The 22,826-nt window shown below is 43.1% G+C and overlaps 1 protein-coding gene across 6 annotated transcripts in view; it reads right to left on the reverse strand.

Annotated features, from left to right (window-relative positions):
- Positions 1 to 15,412: 15,412 nt before the first annotated feature.
- Positions 15,413 to 22,826, reverse strand: part of DGKB (diacylglycerol kinase beta) — a 565,198-nt gene continuing 557,784 nt past the window's right edge. For all 6 annotated transcript variants that reach the window (XM_030550690.1, XM_030550689.1, XM_030550688.1 and 3 more), the window contains one exon: positions 15,413 to 18,350. In XM_030550690.1, coding sequence (XP_030406550.1) covers positions 18,243 to 18,350 — 108 coding nt within the window. In that variant the 3' untranslated portion in view covers positions 15,413 to 18,242. The remainder of the gene's footprint in view (positions 18,351 to 22,826) is intronic.

Raw genomic sequence — 22,826 nt, forward strand, 5'->3', positions numbered from 1 at the left:
ATGCTCAAAGGCAGAAACCTGACCTTGAAAACTTAGGTGCTGAGTGAATTTAAGTGCCTATAGAGTGTGGCAGGAATTTTGTGCATCACAGTAAAGCCTAAAACTGGAATTTAGGCACCCAGTAGTACCTTTGTGGATCTCTGTCTTACTCCTCCTCAATCCTAGAAATGGAGGAATAAGGGCCGTGTCAATATAGGGGGAGATCAGTGGTGCAAGTAGGACGGTCTGGTCCGGTCCGCCATCCCAGTAAGATAGCTGTAGCTGGTACTCTGTACTGGAAAGACACAGGAGGAGCAGAACATGGGGCCGCCAGGCAGCCCCACATCAGCAGCTCCTCTGGAGCAGCTGTACCGCCCCCAGTCCTGTCCTCTCGTGGGGCTGCAGTACAGACCCCAGACAGGACTCAGAAGATGCAGCTGTGTGGAAGGACTAGGGGCAGTACAGCCGCACTGGAGATGCTGTCTGCATGCCACTGAAGTTCCGGAGAGCCCTGCTGCAGTTCAGAAGTCTCCGGTGCAGTGGGAGGAGGACAGGGCCCCCCCGGCTTCCAGGTAATGTGGGATGGATCATGGGGAGGGCATGAGGAGGGGATGGGGGCCCTGGGCTATGGGCGGGGCAGGGAAGAGTCACATGAGGGGTCATGTGGGGAAGTCACGTGACCCCCCCTTTCACTAGTGCTCCCCCTTTGTCTCTCCCCCATGAGTGCAGTGTATTGGTAAGAAATGAATTCTACTTGCACCACTGAGGGAGATTCTCATGTCTGCTCCAGCCCCTGTGACCCAGATCGGCATAACCTGTCTTAAAAGCCCAGAGGCGCTGACTCTGTGATTTTCCTGAGGGTGCTTGACCCCTGCTTCACCCCAGGCCCTGCCCCCACTCCACCCCTTCCCTCAAGCTCCTATTCCTGCCCTTCACCACCCTGCCCCACACTGCCCTGTCTCTTCCCTCTCCATTCTGCCCCCTTCTCCAAGTGTGCCCTGCCCCTTCCATTCTCCCCAGCACGTCCTGCACACTGCTGAGCAGCTGACAACCAGCAGGCAGGAGGCACTGGGTGGGAGTGGGGGTGATGGGAGGAGCTGATCTGCAGGGCTGTTGGTGGCTGCTGAGCACCCACTTTTTTTTTCCTCATGGGTGCTGCAGCCCGAGCACCCACGGAATCAGCACCTATGTAAAAGCCCTAGTCCAGCTTGGGAAGGTTTCCCTGAACACAAGCACTGTGGAGTAGCTGTCAGGCTGTCTTCTGAGGACCCTTCACGAGTCCTGGCATGAGGGCATAGACTCATAGACTCTAGAACTGGAAGGGACCTCAAGAGGTCATCGAGTCCAGTCCCCTGCCCTCATGGCAGGACCAAATACTGTCTAGACCATCCCTAATAGACATTTATCTAACCTACTCTTAAATATCTCCAGAGATGGAGATTCCACAACCTCCCTAGGCAATTTATTCCAGTGTTTAACTACCCTGACAGTTAGGAACTTTTTCCTAATGTCCAACTTAAATCTCCCTTGCTGCAGTTTAAGCCCATTGCTTCTTGTTCTATCATTGGAGGCTAAGGTGAACAAGTTTTCTCCCTCCTCCTGATGACACCCTTTTAGATACCTGAAAACTGCTATCAGGTCCCCTCTCAGTCTTCTCTTTTCCAAACTAAACAAACCCAATTCCTTCAGCCTTCCTTCATAGGTCATGTTCTCAAGACCTTTAATCATTCTTGTTGCTCTTCTCTGGACCCTCTCTAATTTCTCCACATCTTTCTTGAAATGCAGTGCCCAGAACTGGACACAATACTCCAGTTGAGGCCTAACCAGCGCAGAGTAAAGCGGAAGAATGACTTCTCGTGTCTTGTTTACAACACACCTGTTAATGCATCCCAGAATCATGTTTGCTTTTTTTGCAACAGTATCACACTGTTGACTCATATTAAGCTTGTGGTCTACTATGACCCCTAGATCTCTTTCTGCCATACTCCTTCCTAGACAGTCTCTTCCCATTCTGTATGTGTGAAACTGATTGTTCCTTCCTAGGTGGAGCACTTTGCATTTATCTTTATTGTACTTCATCCTGTTTACCTCAGACCATTTCTCCAATTTGTCCAGATCATTTTGAATTTTGACCCTGTCCTCCAAAGCAGTTGCAATCCCTCCCAGTTTGGTATCGTCCGCAAACTTAATAAGCGTACTTTCTATGCCAACATCTTAAATTGTTGATGAAGATATTGAACAGAACCGGTCCCAAAACAGACCCCTGCAGAACCCCACTTGTTATACCTTTCCAGCAGGATTGGGAGCCATTAACAACTACTCTCTGAGTATGGTTATCCAGCCAGTTATGCACCCACCTTATAGTAGCCCCATCTAAATTGTACTTTCCTAGTTTATCTATAAGAATATCATGAGAGACCGTATCAAATGCCTTACTAAAGTCTAGGTATATCACATCCACCGCTTCTCCCTTATCCACAAGGCTCGTTATCCTATCAAAGAACGCTATCAGATTAGTTTGACACGATTTGTTCTTTACAAATCCATGCTGGCTATTCCCTATCACCTTACCACCTTCCAAGTGTTTGCAGATGATTTCTTTGATTACCTGCTCCATTATCTTCCCTGGCACAGAAATTAAACTAACTGGTCTGTAGTTATCTGGGTTGTTTTTATTTCCCTTTTTTATAGATGGGCACTATATTTGCCCTTTTCCAGTCTTCTGGAATCTCCCCCGTCTCTCATGATTTCCCAAAGATAATAGCTGGAGGCTCAGATACCTCCTCTATTAACTCCTTGAGTATTCTAGGATGCATTTCATCAGGCCCTGGTGACTTGCAGGCATCTAACTTTTCTAAGTGATTTTTTACTTGCTCTTTTTTTATTTTATCTTCTAAACCTACCCTCTTCCCGTAAGCATTCACTATATTGGACATTCCTTCAGACTTCTCAGTGAAGACCGAAACAAAGAAGTCATTAAGCATCTCTGCCATTTCCAAGTCTCCCGTTACTGTTTCCCCCTCCTCACTGAGCAGTGGGCCTACCCTGTCCTTAGTCTTCCTCTTGCTTCTAATGTATTGATAAAAAGTCTTCTTGTTTCCCTTTATTCCCATAGCTAGTTTGAGTTCATTTTGTGCCTTTGCTTTTCTAATCTTGCCTCTGAATTCCTGTGTTATTTGCCTATATTCATCCTTCGTGATCTGACCTAGTTTCCATTTTTTATATGACGCCTTTTTATTTTGTAGGTCACGCAAGATCTCAAGGGTAAGCCAAGGTGGTCTTTTGCCACATTTTCTATCTTTCCTAACCATCGGAATAACTTGCTTTTGGGCCCTTAATAGCGTCCCTTTGAAAAACTGCCAACTTAGACTCTAGGACTGGAAGGGACCTCGAGAGGTCATCGAGTCCAGTCCCCTGCCCTCATGGCAGGACCAAATACTGTCTAGACCATCCCTAATAGACATTCATCTAACCTACTCTTAAATATCTCCAGAGATGGAGATTCCACAACTTCCCTAGGCAATCTATTCCAGTGTTTAACTACCCTGACAGTTAGGAACTAGGCATGTCAGGAGCAGGACCACAACAGACAGCGCTGTGGAGGTCCCAGATAACGCAGCAGCCCACAGGGCAACTGAAGGAGATGGCAGTAAGTTAGACAGCCTAAGTTATGCATGGGCCACTGCTCCTCGAGCAGCCCAAGATCCAGAAGACACAGAAGAGGCTTAAAGCCACTATAGCCCTGCCTTCCGCCTGCTGCGAGTTCTTTGTTGTTCAGCAGAGCAACACAGAATTTCAGTTTTAGCCCTTAGACTTTCTCGGATACATAACTGCAAGGCAGTGGATAATGCCAGCTCCAATGTCTTTTTCCTTCCACGTGGGCTTCAACCTAAATTTTTCATTATTCCTGAAATACAAGTTTTAATTAAAACCACCCTCCATTCAATGTGCTGCACTTCAGCTCTGTTGCAAATAACATATTAATTTCCCCTGACTCCAAGTAATCGTACTCTGTTTTATCCTGTTAACATCATGTCCTGGCAAACGCCAATGGGAAATAACAGGTGTTAGTGGGAGAAACAACTGAGGCAGCTTATTGGGAGTTGCAACAAACTTTGCTCCTTGTTATTTGTCCCACTTTTAATATTTTTTTATTCTTGAAAACACCCTCCCTCTCAAGTCCTGGCTTGTGCCTTATACACACAGTTCCCCACTGGGGTGATCCAGAGCCACACCACTCAGAATACTCCCCGCGCAATGGGGGGAAGAGAAGCACAACCATTACTACACTGTCAAAGGAGGCAACACATGTCCCCTTCTGGAACTGGCCATGACTGCCGGCACTGTGGAGGGAATGAGGCCAAGCTATGGATGCCTCTTTGCGACCCCTTCTGGGATGCCAAACCCCATGCAGTCCTCAAACTCTTTTGTGGGGGTTGCACCTGTCAACTATTGGGCACCTGCCAGCCAAAATCAGAACCATTAAAAGTAATCCCTTGGCCATTCAGTTAAACCTGGGGTCAAGCTTTTTTGACAGGTTCTTTGTGACTGTATCAGGTATCCTGGAGCATGTCTGCTCACTCTTTGCAAGAATGAAGCATGCGCTCCCCTTGCCAGACGTCAGATCCCCTATCTGAGGCATGCAAGGAGCAAGTGGAGCAGGAGTTGGCCTTGCCCTACCCTTCAAATTTGGGGAAGCTATTGATGTTGCTGGCTCTGGGCTCATGCTTGAGATTTGAAGAAGGGCACAGTGTTGGCCCAGCTCTTTTGATTCTCACTCCAATTAAAGTTAGTAGGAGTTTAGCATTGACTTAATGGAAGCAATGTTAAGACTTCTGCATACATAACTCCTTCTAATGACAGGGAGCTTGGGCAAAATTCCATCCAAAGTTCATATGGAAAGAAAAATACTCAGAATATTTGAAAATTGCCATCTTAGCCAACACACCAAGGATGGAACCGAGGGCCTCCAGAACTAAAAGCATGATCTACAACATGCATTAAAGCCGAGCTCTGTAGCTAAACTCAGAGCCCCTGCTAACTGGGCACTGAGACAGACCTCTAACACACACCCAGCAGTGGGTTACAAATATACTTGCCAAACAGACACTGAAGGTACAAGAAAGGGATCAGTGGGAAACATCAGCCATTCTCACTCTCTGAAAACTAAATTCATATTATTAAACAAGATTTTCAAGTCCCTGGCACTTCATTGTGGCACTAGTAATGTGTGACATTGGAAGAAGTCAACATCATTATAATCACTTAGCTGACTTTACCTATAACGTTTCTTTGGCCAAGGAGTAAGGACAGTGGCTTTTTCCTCATGTGTAGGAAGCAGCTGCTGTTCTTTCTTTGGAGAATGTGTTTGGAAAAAAACAATCACCCAAGCACCATACATGTGGCTTGCTATAATGTTCCATCTCACACTATTAATTCACAACCTAATAACCTTGAAATGAATAGTAACTACCGGGAATGGAACTTGTCCTTTAAGATATCAGAAGTGTAAAGAAATACATTGGTTGTGCAAGGATGAAAAAATAGCAGTCAGAGTGCATACTTAAGTACTATGGTAAATGAGGAGCTGTATGTATATACGTAATACACCTCTACCCCGATATAACGTGACCTGATATAACACAAATTCTGATATAATGTGGTAAAGTCAGGGCTGCCCAGAGGATTCAGGGGGTCTGGGGTCTTCGGCAGCGGGTCCCGGGGCAGAAGGCCCCCCCGCCATGGGTCTTCGGGGCACTTCGGCGGCAGGTCCCGGAGTGGAAGGACCCCCCGCCTCCGAATTGCCACCGAAGACCCAAAGCGGAAGAAGGTCCGGGGGCCCGGGCCCTGCGAGAGTTTTCCAGGCCCCCGGAGTGAGTGAAGGACCCTGCTCCAGGGGCCCCTTAAAACTCTCATGGGCCACTTTTTGACCCACTTGCCCCTCCCTCTGGGCGGCCCTGGGTAAAGCAGCGCTCCGGGGAGGGGCTGCACAATCCAGCGGATCAAAGCAAGTTCGATATAACATGGTTTCACCTATAATGCAGTAATATTTTCTGGCTCCCGAGGACAGCATTATATCGAGGCAGAAGTATAATGAACACAGATGCTGCTCAAGGAAATCTGCCACCTTAGGCAACACTTTTTGTGCTGCCCTCCATGCCACTCAAATCTGGCCTGGCCGCCCCTCTGTCATGACAGAGAGAGGCCAAATCTGACCTCGCCCATGGGGTTGCAGCACCACTGATCATGATGGAGGGGCGGCCAGGCCAAATCTGCAGTCGTAGGCAGCTGCCTAACTTCTTGATAGCCAGAGCAGCCTCTGAGTGAGTATTTTGTGAGCAAGATTGAGAGTTTGTAAGAATTTTGCACATCCCTTACATATTGCATGCTAAATCAGGGTTTGCACACGTCTGGCTCTCTGGTGTTTCTGTGTAGCACCTAATATCTCTGTCCTATATAACCACTGACAATCAACCTGACTCACCACTGTGTTACTGCTGGTTTAAGACTAAGACTAGGAGTCTAGCAACTGCAGCTACTCGAGGCAGAAATAATCATGGTTGTAGATGGGACTGTGTCTGGCCAGAGGATCGTCTGGGCATACCGGACATAATGCTGTTTTGGCTGCACCAATATGCTTATGTTTAGGGATCCTTAGAGCAAAGATATAGAATTTGACTCCAAATCATACCCTGTAGAACACATAAGAGCTAAAATATCATGGTGAAATCCTGGTTACAATGGAATCAATGGGGATCTCGTCATTGACGTCTGTTGAGCCAGGATTTCACCTCATGTTCCTATTGCACTACTACCTTAGTCTTGTTTTAATCAAGGTTATGACATCTGAGCCCTGTTTTATAGAGCTATGACTTAGGATCACATTCTGTACCATGCCTTTAAGTGACCTCAAGTGGGTGCACCTTGGTGCAGCAAAAGCAGCAGGGTGCACAATATATTTAGCCAACTGCAGGTCCATATACCTTTTGCCCTGTCTGTCCATGCTTGCTAGAGAGACCTTGCAGAGGGGTCTCTGCGAGTTTTAGAGGAATCAGAATTGGGCAAAAAGCTTTCATTCTTCACTCCCGCTGCTGTGTGCGAGTTTGCTATGTGCAGTGCCCTCTCCAAAATTTACCGGTCACAAGGTACAATGAAAGGATCAAGAGTACACGCACCCTACTGATTAGCTGGGTAGAATTCACATTTGTTGCAAATTAATACTGAGTTCAGCTGGGAATGATGATACTTCAGCCTTCTGTGGCATCTCTTAGATCTCCACAGCCACATGTGGCCAGACAGTATTATAGGGTTCTTGGGACCATATTTCACTGCACTATTCACTTTTCAAAAGTGCGGATCTTACAGGAGTCATCAGTGTCATTGTCTCTCCAAATGGACATATACAGGGATAGTCATTAAAAGTAAGCATTTAACAACCAATACGGCAGTATATTTGAGATAGCAAAGTACGTCCCCTATACTCTGAGTATGAAGTAACAGTGGTATCTCTTTTTCATACTATTGGTAATTTCTCCTCTATCTCGGTTCTTGTACTTTCAGTGTATGAATTATCAAAGTTTAACAAGTATCCAGGGTTCTAACATTTTTGTTGTTTCCTGTGTCAAACAACTACTTTTCAGTCTATTATGCCATTACTGTTAAAAAACATTGTTATTGCTTTGACTAGCTATCATATTATGAGATATCTCTATAGTCAACAGGGAACAACGGGCATTTGCCATAAGATATATTTTTATCCAGGATTCAGAATGCAGCCTAAGGGAAAACTATAAATTATTTCACATGGACGAGAAGCTGAACTCTGTGGCAGAGAAAGCACTTGTGTCCAATACAGCAATAGGATTCCCATCAGAAGGAACAGAGCCTTGTTTTCCATTAAGGGGACATAACATTTTCTCAGAGATCCATTAACCTTATTCCAGCCTAGTCATCTCCTGTCGCACAACGGTAGAAACAGGGTTGCTGAATGGCTTTGCCCAGTGTCCTAAAGCGATGACAAATCTAGGTAACCATTCTAACATTAAACAGTGATAATGATACAGCCAGTAGAAGAAAAATGAGAAGAAAAATTAAACAATCATAAAAATTGTAGGTCACCCCCAAGCAAATGGACACATTCTCATATTAGCAAACAAGAAGTAGTATCATTAATTCACATGAAAGACCCACTGAGCACTAGAGTTTATACAATTCTGATTTCAGGAGAGTAACAGCTCAGATTCACTTGCAACCTCAGCAGCATTCAGACTTACGGCTGAAAGGAAGCAATTAGCTTAGCCATGATGCTCATTGCCTGCCTCATTGGAATAAAAACATACAAATGAGCAGGATGTCACTGTTGATACCATTAACAAGTCATTCCCCGCCCCTCTTTAAACTGTCTGAATTTAAGGGGGATAAAATGACAACCCTGGAGACTGAACTCTTCTACCAAACAGGTAGAACCTGGATGGTAGCAGCAGAGAGGCCACAGAGGGTGGGGCGGGAGCAATGCTCCCCTCTGCTTCTGATACATTTGGTAAAATTGTGTTCCCTGGGTGGTAGTGCTACTGCAGCCCAAGGCAGCCCAGTGCCACACCTGTGGGTTTCCTCCTTCTGCCCATAGGGATTGGCAGCAGCAGAGCAACTATCGTTGCTGGCCAGTGGGGGTGCTGCTGCCTCTGGAGGGCCACCCACTTGCTGCCTGGGTTGGGAGGGGATGCTGGCTCTGGGGGAGCCATGGGGGAGGGGGGATACGAAGGAGCTGGCGTTGGAGGTGCTGCTTGCAGGGAGACAGCAGTGGTGGCTTGGGGAATGGCGTTGCCACTGCCAGGCCTTTTTCACTGCACAGCCTGCACAGGCCACACCGAGGAGCCTAGACTCTGCCACTATCTCCTAATAATGCCTGAGGCTGTGCAGGGCACGGCTCAACTGTTCAGTCCCAGGAATCTGGTCAGAGCAAAAGGCCCAGCCCTGGCACCAAGGGTGCTAAGTGGAGTGAGGTGATGGGACAGAAAAGCACCATGTCCACCCAGCAATTCAACTGCATGGCTCTGGGTGAGATCTGGTAAGGCCTGTCCCCCACAATCCTCCTTCACCCACCCGACTCCAAGCTCCTAACCCCTCCCTCTCCCAAGGGTGTCTACCACAATCTTTCCCTCTGTACCTGATACTATTTGGTAAAAATTTAAGAAACGATTGGCACATTTTTTAGACTTCCACCCCCCACCCACTTGAGGCCCCAAGTGGTACCCCTGGGTAGCAGTGTGCCTCAGCCACGACGAGGGGGAGTTCCTAATCCATGCTCATCCATTCCTTGGTCTCGCGGCCAAGACCATCACCAAGAGTGCCAATCAGTGCCAACTGTGGCCATGGCTACATTTACAGTTCTGCAGCGCTGGTAGTTACAGCTGTGTTCGTACAGCTGTGTAGGGCCAGCGCTGCAGTGTGGCCACACTGACAGCTACCAGCGCAGCAGTGTGACCACATTTGCAGCGCTGTTGGGAGTGGTGCATTGTAGGCAGCTATCCCAGCATTCAAGTGGCTGCAACGTGCTTTTCAAAAGAGGCGGGTGGGGTGGAATGTGACAGGGAGCATGGGGGAGACAGAGAGAATGGATTTTTGGAGCTGACACTGTTCTCAGCTCCCTGCCTTGCAAGTTCTAAGGACTGGAAGACACACAGTGCCTACCTTCAATCATTTAAAAAGTTCTGACCCCTTCCCGCACCCCTCTCTAATTATGCACTCCTAAATAGCCATCAGACCAGATAAGCATCTGCTCAACATGGACTTCCCTCTCCCCCTCTGCCATGTGAGCGTGCTGTTTCTCTCTTCAAGCAAACAGCTGTGAACATTCCAAAGTAATTCCCCTGCCTGCCTCCGCTCGCTCAGCAAACAGGAGCTGTGTTTGTTTTTTAAATAAGCAGTTTGGCTGAACTCCGAGCTCCCCCTTTCTTCTGGTTGGTTGTGGACAGGAATTCTGGGATACCTCCTTATACCCCGGAGGTCAATAAAAGCGCTGGTGGGGTCCACACTTGTTGACCAGCGCTGCATCACCAGTGCTGGAATCGCTACACCCGAGGCTCGACCGGGTGTACAGCCAGCGCTGCAACCAGGGAGTTGCAGCACTGGCTGTGCTTTGCAAGTGTGGCCACATCCTAAGTTGCAGCGCTGTAACCCCCTCACCAGTGCTGCAACTCTCTAGTGTAGCCATGGCCTCAGTTGTAGTTTCTTGTTACGTGGTTTAGCATTGGTATGGGAACACAACATTTATTTCAAATTGACCATCTATTGGATAGTATCAACTTCCAGTCACTAACAACTTTGGTTAGATTCAAAGTGGTGATCTAGAGGTGAAAGACTCTAAATCTTATATCTACTTTCGGAGCCATCCAATCCCGGTGAATTATGCCCCATGTTTACTTGAAATTAATTGTGCTGCTCTATCAACATGGGTGCACTTTTTCTATAAATAACAAAAACAAATAACAAAAAAGAGCATTACTTAATCTTTGTCTGAGTCCTTCCTGAAAAGCCCCCCATGGTGCTTCTCAGGTAATCTCTTTGAATCATGAATCAGAGAGAGAACTCAACTTCTGAAATGCCACCATGACAAGAGATTCTAGATATCTAAAGAGAAGAGCCTATTGTTCCCTATTCTAAAGAGAGGAGGCTATTGTCCCCTATTTATAGCTTCAGGCTGTAGGGCAATTTGACAAAAGGGAAATGATTATGTAAAAGTTTCTCTGCCTCAGCTGTTGTTCTTCTTGAAAGGAGAGGGTTTGAGCACCCTGTTTCTCTTACTTGCTTGCAATTACTACCACACAACACATGCATTGTTCGATACTAAATCCTGGTACACAGCTTTATATATCTTTGGTGTACATGTGTATGAGCCATAAGCTCATTTCCATTCTTCAGAACTTCCTGAAACTGGGCTCCAATTTTCAAGTTTAAGCAAAACCATGTTCAGTGTTTGAATATGACAATACGAGAAATACACATTCCCTATTATAAAACAGATGATCAACCACTCTTTCTGAGTAGCTGTACTGCTGAAGTGACTATGGATAGAAGTAGAAACTCAACAGGAAAATTGCCCTCAATGTGAAGCTGTGTCTTTGCATGTTCCAGTGAACATAGAGTTTGATTTAACTGAGGCTACATCTACACTGGCAATTGAACAAAACTTCTGTCTTTCAGAGGTGTTAAAAAACAACAACTTTGAAAGACAAAAGTTTTGACAGTGACAAGTGCTAGTGTGAACAGCGCTTTGTTGGCAGGAGCGCTCCCCTGTCAACAATGCTAATGCCACTCCTTGGGGGTGGAAGTTTTTGGTCAGCAGGAGAGCCGACAAACAGCGGCTACACAGCGCAGCTTTTAGCAGCTCAGCTGTAGTGAGACAGCCATGTCTCTAAAAGCGGTGTAGTAAAGACATAGCCTGAGAGGCACCACTAGCTCTGCCTTAGCTAAGGGGGGCCTGCCCATATTTTCCTTATAAATCCCACTTGCAGAGGTTTATCACTTGACTGTCACAGGGCAAACTGTCTCTTTAATAAGGGTTCAAGCCCCAGCTTTGACCTATGCCTTGCTTCCTCCTGGTCAAGAGAATTGTAGGGCTTTTACCCTCTGGAGCAAATGTGATTGCATTGTACAGCAAAGCCTGCTGGGAAAGGGGGCAGGACTACAAGAAGAGCTCACTTCTGCTCAGAAAAAAAATCTGGGAAAGGAGAGTATACCTAGCAAGCTACTGCCAAATGACCACAGCCTGCACAAGACCAGCATTAGTTCGCGATAGAGAAAGAGCTATGTTGCTTACCTGTCCCCATCCGCATGTGTGGCTGTGCCTCAGGTTACCCACCAGTACAAGAGGTTTTTTTGTGTTTTTTTTTTGCTTTTGCTGTTGATTCAATGCTTTTGGCCTTCCAGCCAAGGCAAGAGTCCTCCTCTTTCAGAGTAACAAAATGTCCAGAAGTAAGCAAACCCCCCCGATTTTCCACCTTCCCCAGCCAACCTCCCAGTCTTTAAGAAAGCCCTTCCCTTTGCTTGCAGGTGTTTCCAAAGACCTTTTTCCCCTTGCTGATGGTTCTTCACTCTGTCTAGTCTAAAATTCCTGTGCACTTTTACCCCTTAGCAGCAGGGGTTTCCAAGAACAGGGGTCTCCACCCCATCTTGAGCTGGCCCCACAGGGGCTAGGCCTGTGCTCTTAGCTATGAAGGAGCTGAGTGTTCTCAACCAAGCCCCAACCAACTTCACTGTTTCTCAGTATTCTTTCTGCAATGCCCATCTTTTCTAGGCCTTCCCCTAGGTTTCTTTAACACAGTCCTTCCAGGCTTACTTTTAGAGCCCTTTGGCACAGGCCTCCCCGCTGCCTATCCTGGTTCTCTCTCTGCAGGTAACCACTATTGATCTTGTACTGCTCCTGGTCACCAGCTCATCTCCGCTCCTCTCCCCTCCGCTGCTCTATTTCCCTTAGTCACTTTCCAAGAAAGCATGAGGAAGCTCTTTGTATAGACCTGCTCCTTTCCCAGCAAGCCTTGTTAGCCTGTAATCATATGCTTAGTCTGGGGACTACAAACCCCAGGATTCTCTTGGCTTGGGAGAAAGCAAGTCACAGATCAGAGCCAGCACCGAAACTCTCTTAAAGCACCATCTCATTCTGTGAAATTGCTCAATCTATAGACTTAGCCCACAAGCCCCAATCTCTGGACCAAAAATATTTTCTCTCACTTAATTTGCTTTAAAGTGGCTCTATCATTTTTATGTTATTTAGTCAGTATCAAAACCAGACATTTTCTGATTTTAAACACTTTTTTTACACCAATATATCTTTCAACATGCTTAACTCATGCTATGGGTCTATTTATAGTCTGGCTTTGAAAAACAGGCACTCATTGTAAATGTCTATCTTTCTGAAAAGCACTATGGCACAAATTTGGGAGTGTGGTACATTTAGTGTCTGCTCCTGTTTCAGAACCTAACAGTCAAGGAAATTTCATTACTTTCTAGCATATCAGAGCCCTAGGTGCAACACCCAAGTGTCTACCAAACACAGCGATACAGAGCAACCATAAAATATGAACAGGAGTACTTGTGGCACCTTAGAGACTAACAAATTTATTTCAGCATAAGCTTTCATGAGCTACAGCTCACTTCATCCGAAGAAGTGAGCTGTAGCTCACGAAAGCTTATGCTGAAATAAATTTGTTAGTCTCTAAGGTGCCACAAGTACTCCTGTTCTTTTTGCGGATACAGACTAACACGGCTGCTACTCTGAAACCTGACATAAAATATGAGTAATAATCATGAAGCTTTATGAATGGATTTGTAAAATATAGAACAAGTTAAACATTGGATTAATTCTATAGGTGTAGGTGGTCTATTCTTAATCTCTGTGCTCAGAACAGTTACCTTCTTTCTTTTCATTCTTTTGACATGGACACAGGTAAACTCAGTCAGTCAGTCAGGCTCTAAATTAGATTTCTCTCTAGAGTATTATAATGAAATGTTTCCCATATACATTACCCTGCAGTGCTTCTACCAACGAAATCCAGGAAAGAAAAGAGGTGAGTAAAGGAAGCAATGAGTGAATAAAATATGTCAAGAAAAGGGAGAAGAGAAGTTTTTGACTGAACATTGATTTGAGCAGCTGCAATGTTCTGGCAAGTCAATGCCAAATTTGCAAATCCAGCAAGAATATTCCAACAGTCTCACTGCACATATTTCATATCAAGTTAGTTTGCAAAAATCAATGTGAATTTTGTCATTGATGTCAATGGATGCAAGATCATACCTCTGGAGTCTGCGTGCACGTTCACTATTTGAAGATATCTCCATTTATTTGCTCCAATTTAGCATACACCACTGTATTATTTCATTGGTGACAACAAAGATGATACTGAAGGTTTGTGTGACATTCTATACCTTGGGGGAGCGTGCTGTAGCCTCCATATTGCTCATTTTTATATAATTGTGATCTTACATATAAAGCATGGCTTGTAAGGTATCAGGGAAAGGTTATGATCTCTTGAAAGTCATTTCTCTATCCCCATATATGTATATCATGAATGCATATGAAGTTATGAGAATTGTGTTGTATGGTTGTCACTAAAACATGCTGTAAACTGGGGGAATCAGCCAGATATTAGCTCCCCAAAGGCAACAGCAAGGAAAGTAACCAATGCCCTTGTGGGGTGTCAAACAATCCATCAACAACCATTGTCCAGCAAGGGAGCTACAATGCAATGACTCACCTGCATGAGGCCACACCAGGAGAATTGCTCAACCTGGTTTGGAGAGACTCAGTAATTCTGAACTGATTCTGAAGGGAGTGGGCAGAGACATTTGCCACGCTCTTCCTCTCTCTTCCACCTACACCTACAGACACCATCACTTCCAAGCGACTGAAGTGCTGATCAAAGGGGAGAGCCTGGCTGAAGAGAAGCCAGCCTGTGGTGAGAAGCATCTAAGTTTGTAAGGAGACTGAAAGTGTTAAAATCAGCTTAGAATTGTTTTGTTTTTATTTCATTCGACCAAATCTGACTTATTATGCTTTGGCTTATAATCACTTAAAATCTAGTGTCATAGTTAATCTGTTTGTGTATTCTACCTGAAGCAGTACGTTTGGTTTGAAGCATGTAAGAAACTTCCCTTGGGAGAACAAGTCTGGTATATATCAATTTCTTTGTTAAATTGATGAACTCGATACGCTTGCAGCATCCAGCGGGCATAACTGGACACTGCAAGATGGAGGTTCCTAGGGTTGTGTCTGGGACCAGAGACATTGGCTAGCGTCATTTGCTTTCAAGTAGCTGGGAGCAGCTTACACACCAGAGGCTGTGCGTGAACAGCCCAGGAGTGCGGGTTCTCACAGCAAAGCAGAGTAAGGCTGGCTTCCAGAGTCAAGAATTGGAGTGGCCTAGCAGATCAACTGTCTAGATAAGACCAGAGTGAATGTCACAGTTTGACAAAAAGTGTTGTCCATTACTTTTTCATCAAACACATTGCCTTCCCTTCAGGTCATCTTCCAATTGCTGCAAACCTTTATGCTTGCCTTCAGACTATCATATTCTTTCAATCACCAGAAATCCCAACACAGTTTTAAATTAATAATAGGCCACATTAAAAATCCAAAAACTATCCCTATGATTAATAGTAAAAACAAACTGATAGTGTAAGTATCCATATACAGTGAAGAGACTAATTTGTTATATTTGTTTGATTAGTGAGAATGTCAGTCATGAGTAGCCTCTTGAGCACAGATACCATGAGAGAAATCAGCTATTCTGATGGAGGTATGTGTGGGGAGTGTATACATGAACTCATCCATCCCTCTATTATAGAAAACCATATAGCTGACAGTTACCTATTCTCAGGCTATCAGACACTTTAATGATGGCATACATTGTTAAAGAATAACCTATGCACCATTTTATTTGTTTTTCAGAGATACAGTGTTCAAGAGATTAACATAGAGGGCACATTATATAATGATATCATTAAACATGTTTTGACATAAAAGGTTGAATAGCAACAGTAGAAAATTCTATGTCAAAATGAGCAAATATTTATTACCTGCAACCATAATTTCAGAAAGCCAATGTGCGCATTATGCCAGCAAGGTCTTTCTTTATGCAAATACTTTTAACCTTGTAATTATAGAAATCTGCAGTAACTACTGCATCAGAATCTTGTGTGTGCAGGAGAGAGTGCATGTAATATACAAGAACAAGTAACGTTCAAATCCTGCTGTAATTGTTAACATCGTTGGACCCAGCAATGGTGAATTATGTCTTAATTTTAAGGAATAATTGTCATCTCATTTTTCTGCCTCATGCTAAACTTAATGTTGGTCTTTGCCTCTTAATGTTTACAGAACATTGAGAACATATTTCATACACATAATCCTCACCAGCAGTATACTGCCTTTTTGTTCAGTATCTATTATATACAAAAGAGATGCTGAATACTCATACTAAGGAACCAAATGGCAGCAGCTTCACTTAAATCCATGCACAGTACCCTGCACAACTGAATGATTAAATGCTATTTGCTTTTTAAGGATGAATGAATGGATAGAAAAATAGATTGGATAACTCATTGGCACTTTAATGTATCAATAAAGGTGAAAGGAAACTCATAAATCATGCATTTCAAGCAGTTCCCCTCTGCCCCCCCCCAATGGAATGTTTGAGAACATAAAACATGCAGTGATGAGGTGCAGGTCATTTTGTACAAAGAACAACATCAAAACTGCATAAAAAAGCATTTTACTGCAGACCCATATTGTAAATTTATTGCAACATTGAAAAAGGTTGCCATTCTTGGACCTACCCGTTAGACAGTCTGACAGTACCATGCAAACCATCGACAATAAGCCCTGTGCTGGAATTTCGAAGCTGTTAAGAAGTCTCTCAGAGGGCTGAGAAAATGAAGAGCTAAACAATGGCCTCCCAAATTATTATAATAGGAATTGTTTTGATTTCAGGTAGCAATGAATAGAAAGGGAACTGATAAGAGCATGTCCTTTCCTTAAGAAGACTAATTTAAAGCATGAGAAAATGAGGGATTTTGCAAATTTATAAACAACAACAACAAAATTAGAAATAGTTTTAATTGTGACACAGCAAGTTTGTGTGTCAGTCTATTAATGTATGAAACAAATGAAAGGTGAACATGTCAACTGTAATTAATAGACTGTTTTTCCTATTCCAGCATTAGTTTGGACATTGGAAAGGAAATCAAAGAACTGTACATTTTCAGAAGTAAGTCTGCTCCAGTGTGCATGATTAATTATGCATGAACCCATTTCTCTGAAGCCTCCTTCACTAAATCTTTGGTGGAAAATGCAGTTTATTAGGCATGTGGTTTGGTTATTTGTGTGCATACATACTGCACTATTGGCCAATATGCAAGATGATTTAAAGTGTGAAGGAAAATTTAGGGGGCGTTAGGACTCTGGTCAAGCTTACAGGCCTAAAGAGTTGACCAAGCCTGTTTTTATATGGAAAATCCCCAAAGCAGAACAATGGCTTCATGTGTATAAAGGGCATGAGGGGACAGAATAAAAAAGTCCCCAAGTAGCATAATTTGTAATAGCCCAAGTTTAGGAAACATATAACCTCAATAGCACTGTTAGAAAAGTCAAACTGCAAACGAACCAGACTGTGAATAATAAGAAGGGTGATTGTTCTTTTTGTTTTTGACCTGTATTAAGTTTGCAATGTATTCCAAGGTAATTAATATGGAAGTATGTGTAATTTGTCTGTGGTTTTAAGCTTTAAAAAGCTTGTGTGTTCTTTGAATCAGGGGGCAGCTACTGAGCTGTTACCCCCCTGCGCTTGTATCAATAAAGGAGTCTCAGGCTGATCTGATCCAAACTCAACGTGTGGTCAATTTTCCACAACAAAAGTTTGGCATATTACAAAGATTTACTGTTGAGTAAAATGTTTTAATGTTTCAACAAACAATGCTGCTGACTAGTTTTGCAAGTAGCATTGCCTTTATTCGCTGTCCTTTAACCTTTAGCTTTGTAGTCCTCACTCAGGCAAACCTGCATTGACTTCCCATCTTGCAAAAACTTACACATGCGAGTAGTTATCTGCATGTGAATAGTACAAGTGATCCAGTGGGACTTTGTGTGCATGTAAAGTTACTCACATGCATCAGTGTTTGAAAGATGAAAGGTATTTTAGCACAGAAAAAGGATTTTAATACTGTTCAGTGCGGTTAAATTGTGAGGAAAAATATTCACTAGAGTGGCAAGAAATTTTAAAAGTAAAAGGCCAAGTTAATGGGACCTGTGAACTTCCAAGCTCTTATGCAATACACGTCAAATCAATTGCTGATCTGAAGGTGCTTGCGTTCAAGAGGGCAACTACAGAATCTTTGGATTATGACCACTGCATTAGAACTAACTACAAATAAAATCTTACCAAATAAATCAAATTACCCATAACATTTCCTCCTCATGCTCCATGGCAGAATTATCCCATAAATTAGTAAATGGTAATGCATGCAACAAAAAGATGCCATATCACTATACATAAACATCTGCCTTCCTCATGCAAAATGCCTAAAAAAAAGGTGACAATAACTTTTTCTAACAGCATAATTTTACATTAGCTCAGTCACTGAATCTCTTATGCCAAATTCCAGAATTCTGTGAGTAAGAGGATATTCTAAAACTTTTGAAAGATTTCTGGCATAAATATTCCAAAGCCCAGCGCTGCTAATTTGTTTTCTAAGAACTAAACTACAGAGGCTTATTCCTTGCTGTGGTTCCTTGTTCTTCTGAAAATGGAGGAGAATAGACCGGTTTTTGGAGGCGGTCCCACCAATATTGGGGCTTGATTCTTGTGGGTAATTATTATCTAGGGGAAGGAAAGAAAAAAAAACAGTTATCCCTTTAGCTAACTGAACTTCTTTATCAAATTTTTACAAATATCCAAAGTGACTGAACTACTTCAAATCTTAAAATGTAGCTTCTGAACCTTCAGATGACCAAGGATTGAAAGGTCGATATGGAAATACATTTTGTTACAACTGACATTTGCTTATATTATAAACTAATTAATTTACAGTAATAGTTACAACACATAAATTGTAATTATACAGGCAATCCATATTATTAATCATATATAATAAGAACATGGCAATATGCTCATTTACTACAGGAGCATAAGATTTATAAGCTGCCCTTTTATCACTGCTTATCACTTGAATATTTTGCGTAGCCACATGGTAAAAAGGAATTCAAAAGTAGGAAAGGACACATTGTATGTTGGTGACACCATGCTAGTTTCCCATTATTAAGACATACACTGTATCATAGCATGCCTTATTTATCCCCCTAATCAGATTGTTCTTCTCTTTTAACACGAGCCATGATACTTAATTTAAAAATAACCATTAGGAATGAAAGTCAAAAGTTAACCCAGAGAAAAAGGTCAAAAATGATGAACTAGCCCATTCTAATTTGTTAATTAATTGGTAATAGAACAGAATCAAATATTGAAAAGCCTGTTTAAAACACTTGAAAGACTGCTCTAAAGCCACTCATTTTGATTTCTTTGATATAAAACTACGAATCACCTTAAATGAGACAACCTTAAAGTATATTATGTCTGCAATTTTCTCTAATTCAAGTCTAAATTAGAGAGGACATTTTATGAATGTATGCTATGCTCAAAGCTAATTGAAAGCAATTATCAAAGTGGCATTTTGTCTGTGACTTTAAGATACATTGTAAGATAATAAATGATTCTCATTATGTAATAAAAAGGTCACATCTTGCCTTTGGGCTAGTGACACTAAGAGTTTTTCAAAAGCAATCTGAGACGTTTTCTTTAGTGAACTACAACTAATACAAGAACCATCACTTATTAAATATCAGTTGTCACCTGCATAGTATCCACATCAGAAATGGGTATTTCTTTCAAAAGAAACACCGCCTCATTAAAAACTGCAAAAAACCTCTCTCTTAAAGTGCATACCTGACATTTTCAAGGTAAAATGAATATTCTTCACTTGTCATTCACTAATAGTAATGAAACAAAAATGTACATCATGTGGAGAGGCTCATTAAAATATAGAACAATCCTTTTCTTGGGGATGGATATTTACTTTACAATCTAAGGAGACAGAAACATAAAAATCTCATCAGGATGAGGGGGTTTATTTAACTCTATGGGAATTTTTGCTTACTCTTCACATGTTCATTGCACTGCAACCTAATATGTAACTTTAGTATGTTATTGTTTGTTAGCATGAAATTTAGTGTATGATTCTCTTTTCTTCACAGTCAACCTAGTTTCAGGCACCAGTCTGGGGACCAGATCAGCCTAGCTCCATTGATGCCAGCCGATGACCTGGCCCTGTGAATTTATCTCATGGGTTGCTGTCACTCATACATCAGATGTAGGTGTTATGTTTGGGCACAGGGGTGGTGGGATAGCCTCTTTTAGGAACATGCACTGCATCTGAGATCCAAATCTTCTTGACTTTCATGGAATGCAGCAAATGCTATTTTCTCATGCTTTCTTGGAGACGGTGGGTTTAACGTGAAGTGAAAGCACTGAGTGGAGAAACCATTTAGCTCTGTTGCATTGGGAGAACTTAATATGACCATTGGGTCAATGTGAATGTTTTTGTGATTATTTTTACAAAGCAATGTACGTGGACTGATTATCGGAAAATTAAAGAAAAATATTTCTAAAAGATGCAAAGTTAAGTTGCAGCTGCAGGAAAAACATGAGAAAATGCTTCTGCTTGGAAAACTTTATATTTTAAGAAAAACACAAAACAAGCAGAAAACAAAGCTCCAACCAAACAGAAACTGTAAGCAGCCAAAAGTACCAGTAGTTTATGATGCATTTGATGAAAGGTCAGTATATAACACTATGGGTAAAATTCTGGCTCCACTGAAATCACTGGCAAAACTCCCACTCACTTCAGTGGAACCAGGATTTCATCCTGTAAGTTTGCAGTCCTAATTCAGAAGTTTTACAGGGCTGAAACATCAACAAATGGCTCCAGGGAAAATGTAGCATTAGAAATTTTAAAATAATTTTTGCAGCCCTGAGAAGTGCAGCTAATGATATACTTGCTAAAAGGAAAACCATACCCAATTTAAAGAAGAGCATAACTCTTAAAATTAGAGATAGTAATTGCTCCATATTTGAAGACAGTAATGTTTGCTAATAAATGAGAAGTCTGAGTCTGTCATATTAAACATGTTTATAGATACATAAATAAAACATAAAATGGGCATTTGTGTTTTTCAGGAGCACGTCAGAGCTTCAAAATCTGCCTTGAAGCCACAGTAACACAAAGCATCCAGTAAATTAAATGCACTAGGGAGCAATAAGTTTAATGTATAACTGTGTTTCTTAGATCAAATAGTTTTCCTTTGATGTTATTGATTTCTACAATGTGTGCTTGTTATATGTGTGTTCCTAACATCATAGTACACTTAAATAAGAGGTCATCATTGCCCTTCCAATGAAAACAGAATGTGGTGTTATAAATACAGGAATTAATCAAGACACTAATTAATAAGAAACTATCGATGATACTCCCAGCTTATGTTAAAATATTTGGATTAACAGTCAACTCTACACCTTAGAGGATACAAAGTTAAATTCAAATATGAACATAGTGAGACATGTACGTGGGTAACAGATGGCCACTTGGCTCCACACTTTCAGCAAGGAGGTTTACAGGATTATCCCGAAGGGTATGTCTACACTATGGGATTATTTCGATTTTACAGAAACTGGTATTTGGAAACAGATTGTATAAAGTCGAGTGCATGCGGCCACACTAAGCACATTAATTTGGCAGTGTGCGTCCACGTACTGAGGCTAGCATCGATTTCCAGAGCGTTGCCCTGTGGGTAGCTATCACATAGCTATCCCATAGTTCCCGCAGTCTCCCCCGCCCATTGGAATTCTGGATTGAGATTAGATTGCATAGTCGGGCAAAAACAGTGTCGTGGGTGATTCTGGGTAAATGTCGTCAGTCAATCCTCCCTCCATGAAAGCAACGGCAGACATTTTGCGCCCTTTTCCCTGGATTGCCCTGGCAGATGCCATAGTATGGCAACCATGGAGCCCATTCAGACTTTTTTTACTGTCACCGTATGTCTACTGGATGCTGCTGACAGACGCGGTTCTGCAGTGCTACACAGCAGCATTCACTTGCCTTCGAAGTTAGCAGAGATGGTTACTAGTCATATTATACTGTCTGCTGCTTTGCAAATTGGCAATGACGGTTACCAGTCATATTGTACCATCTGCTGCTGTCATGGGTGCTCCTGGCTGGTCTCAGTGAGGTCAGCTGGGGGCGCATGGACAAAAATGGGAATGATTCCACAGGTCATTCCCTTCTTTAAGTTTTGTCTAAAGGTAGAGTCAGTCCTGCCTAGAATATCAGGCAAGCCTACTAAAGAACCAGAGAGAGGCAAACGGCCGCTCCGGATCAGAGCCTCAGACATCCCGCTGAAATGATGAGCTGCATGCCATTCTAGGGGGTGCCCCTGCAACAATCCCACCCATTGCTTCCCTCGTCCCCCACCCCTCCTGGGTTACCGTGGCAGTTATCCCCCCATTTGTGTGATGAAGTAATAAAGAATGCATGAATAAGAAACTGTCTTTATTGCATCTGCAATCAGAGATAAAAGGCGGGGGGAGGCAGCCTCCAGCTGCTACGATATTCCAGGCAGGACTGAATCTCCATTAGACAAAGCTTAAAGAAGGGAATGACCGGGAGTCATTCCCATTTTTGCCCAGGTGCCCCCAGCCGACCTCACTGAGGCCAGCCAGGAGCAATCACAGGATGATGACGATGCTGGCTATCAATCGTATTGCACCATCTGCCATCAGGAAGGGATGGGGAGGGGATGCTGCTGTTTAGCGCTGCAGCACCGCGTCTGCCAGCAGCATCCAGTAGACATATGGTGACATTGAAAAAAGGCAAGAAACTATTTTTTTCCCTTTTATTTCATAGGGGTGGAGGTGGGAGGGTGCTGACAACATATACCCTGAACCACCCGCAACAATGTTTTTGACCCTTCAGGCTTTGGGAGCTCAGTCAAGAATGCAAATGATTTTCGGAGAGTGCAGGAACTATGGGATAGCTGGAGTCCTCAGTTCCCCCTCCCTCCCTCTCTCCCTCCGTAAGCGTCCATTTGATTCTTTGGCTTCCTGTTACGCTTGTCTCAGCTCCTTAAGTTTCACGCAGCACTGTGTTGAGTCCCTGCCGTGGCCTCTGTCTATCATAGCCTTGGAGATTTTTTCAAATGCTTTGGCATTTCGTCTATTGGAATGGAGTTCTGATAAAACAGATTC

Source organism: Gopherus evgoodei, chromosome 2, assembly GCF_007399415.2.
Source record: "Gopherus evgoodei ecotype Sinaloan lineage chromosome 2, rGopEvg1_v1.p, whole genome shotgun sequence".
NCBI lineage: Eukaryota > Metazoa > Chordata > Testudines > Testudinidae > Gopherus > Gopherus evgoodei.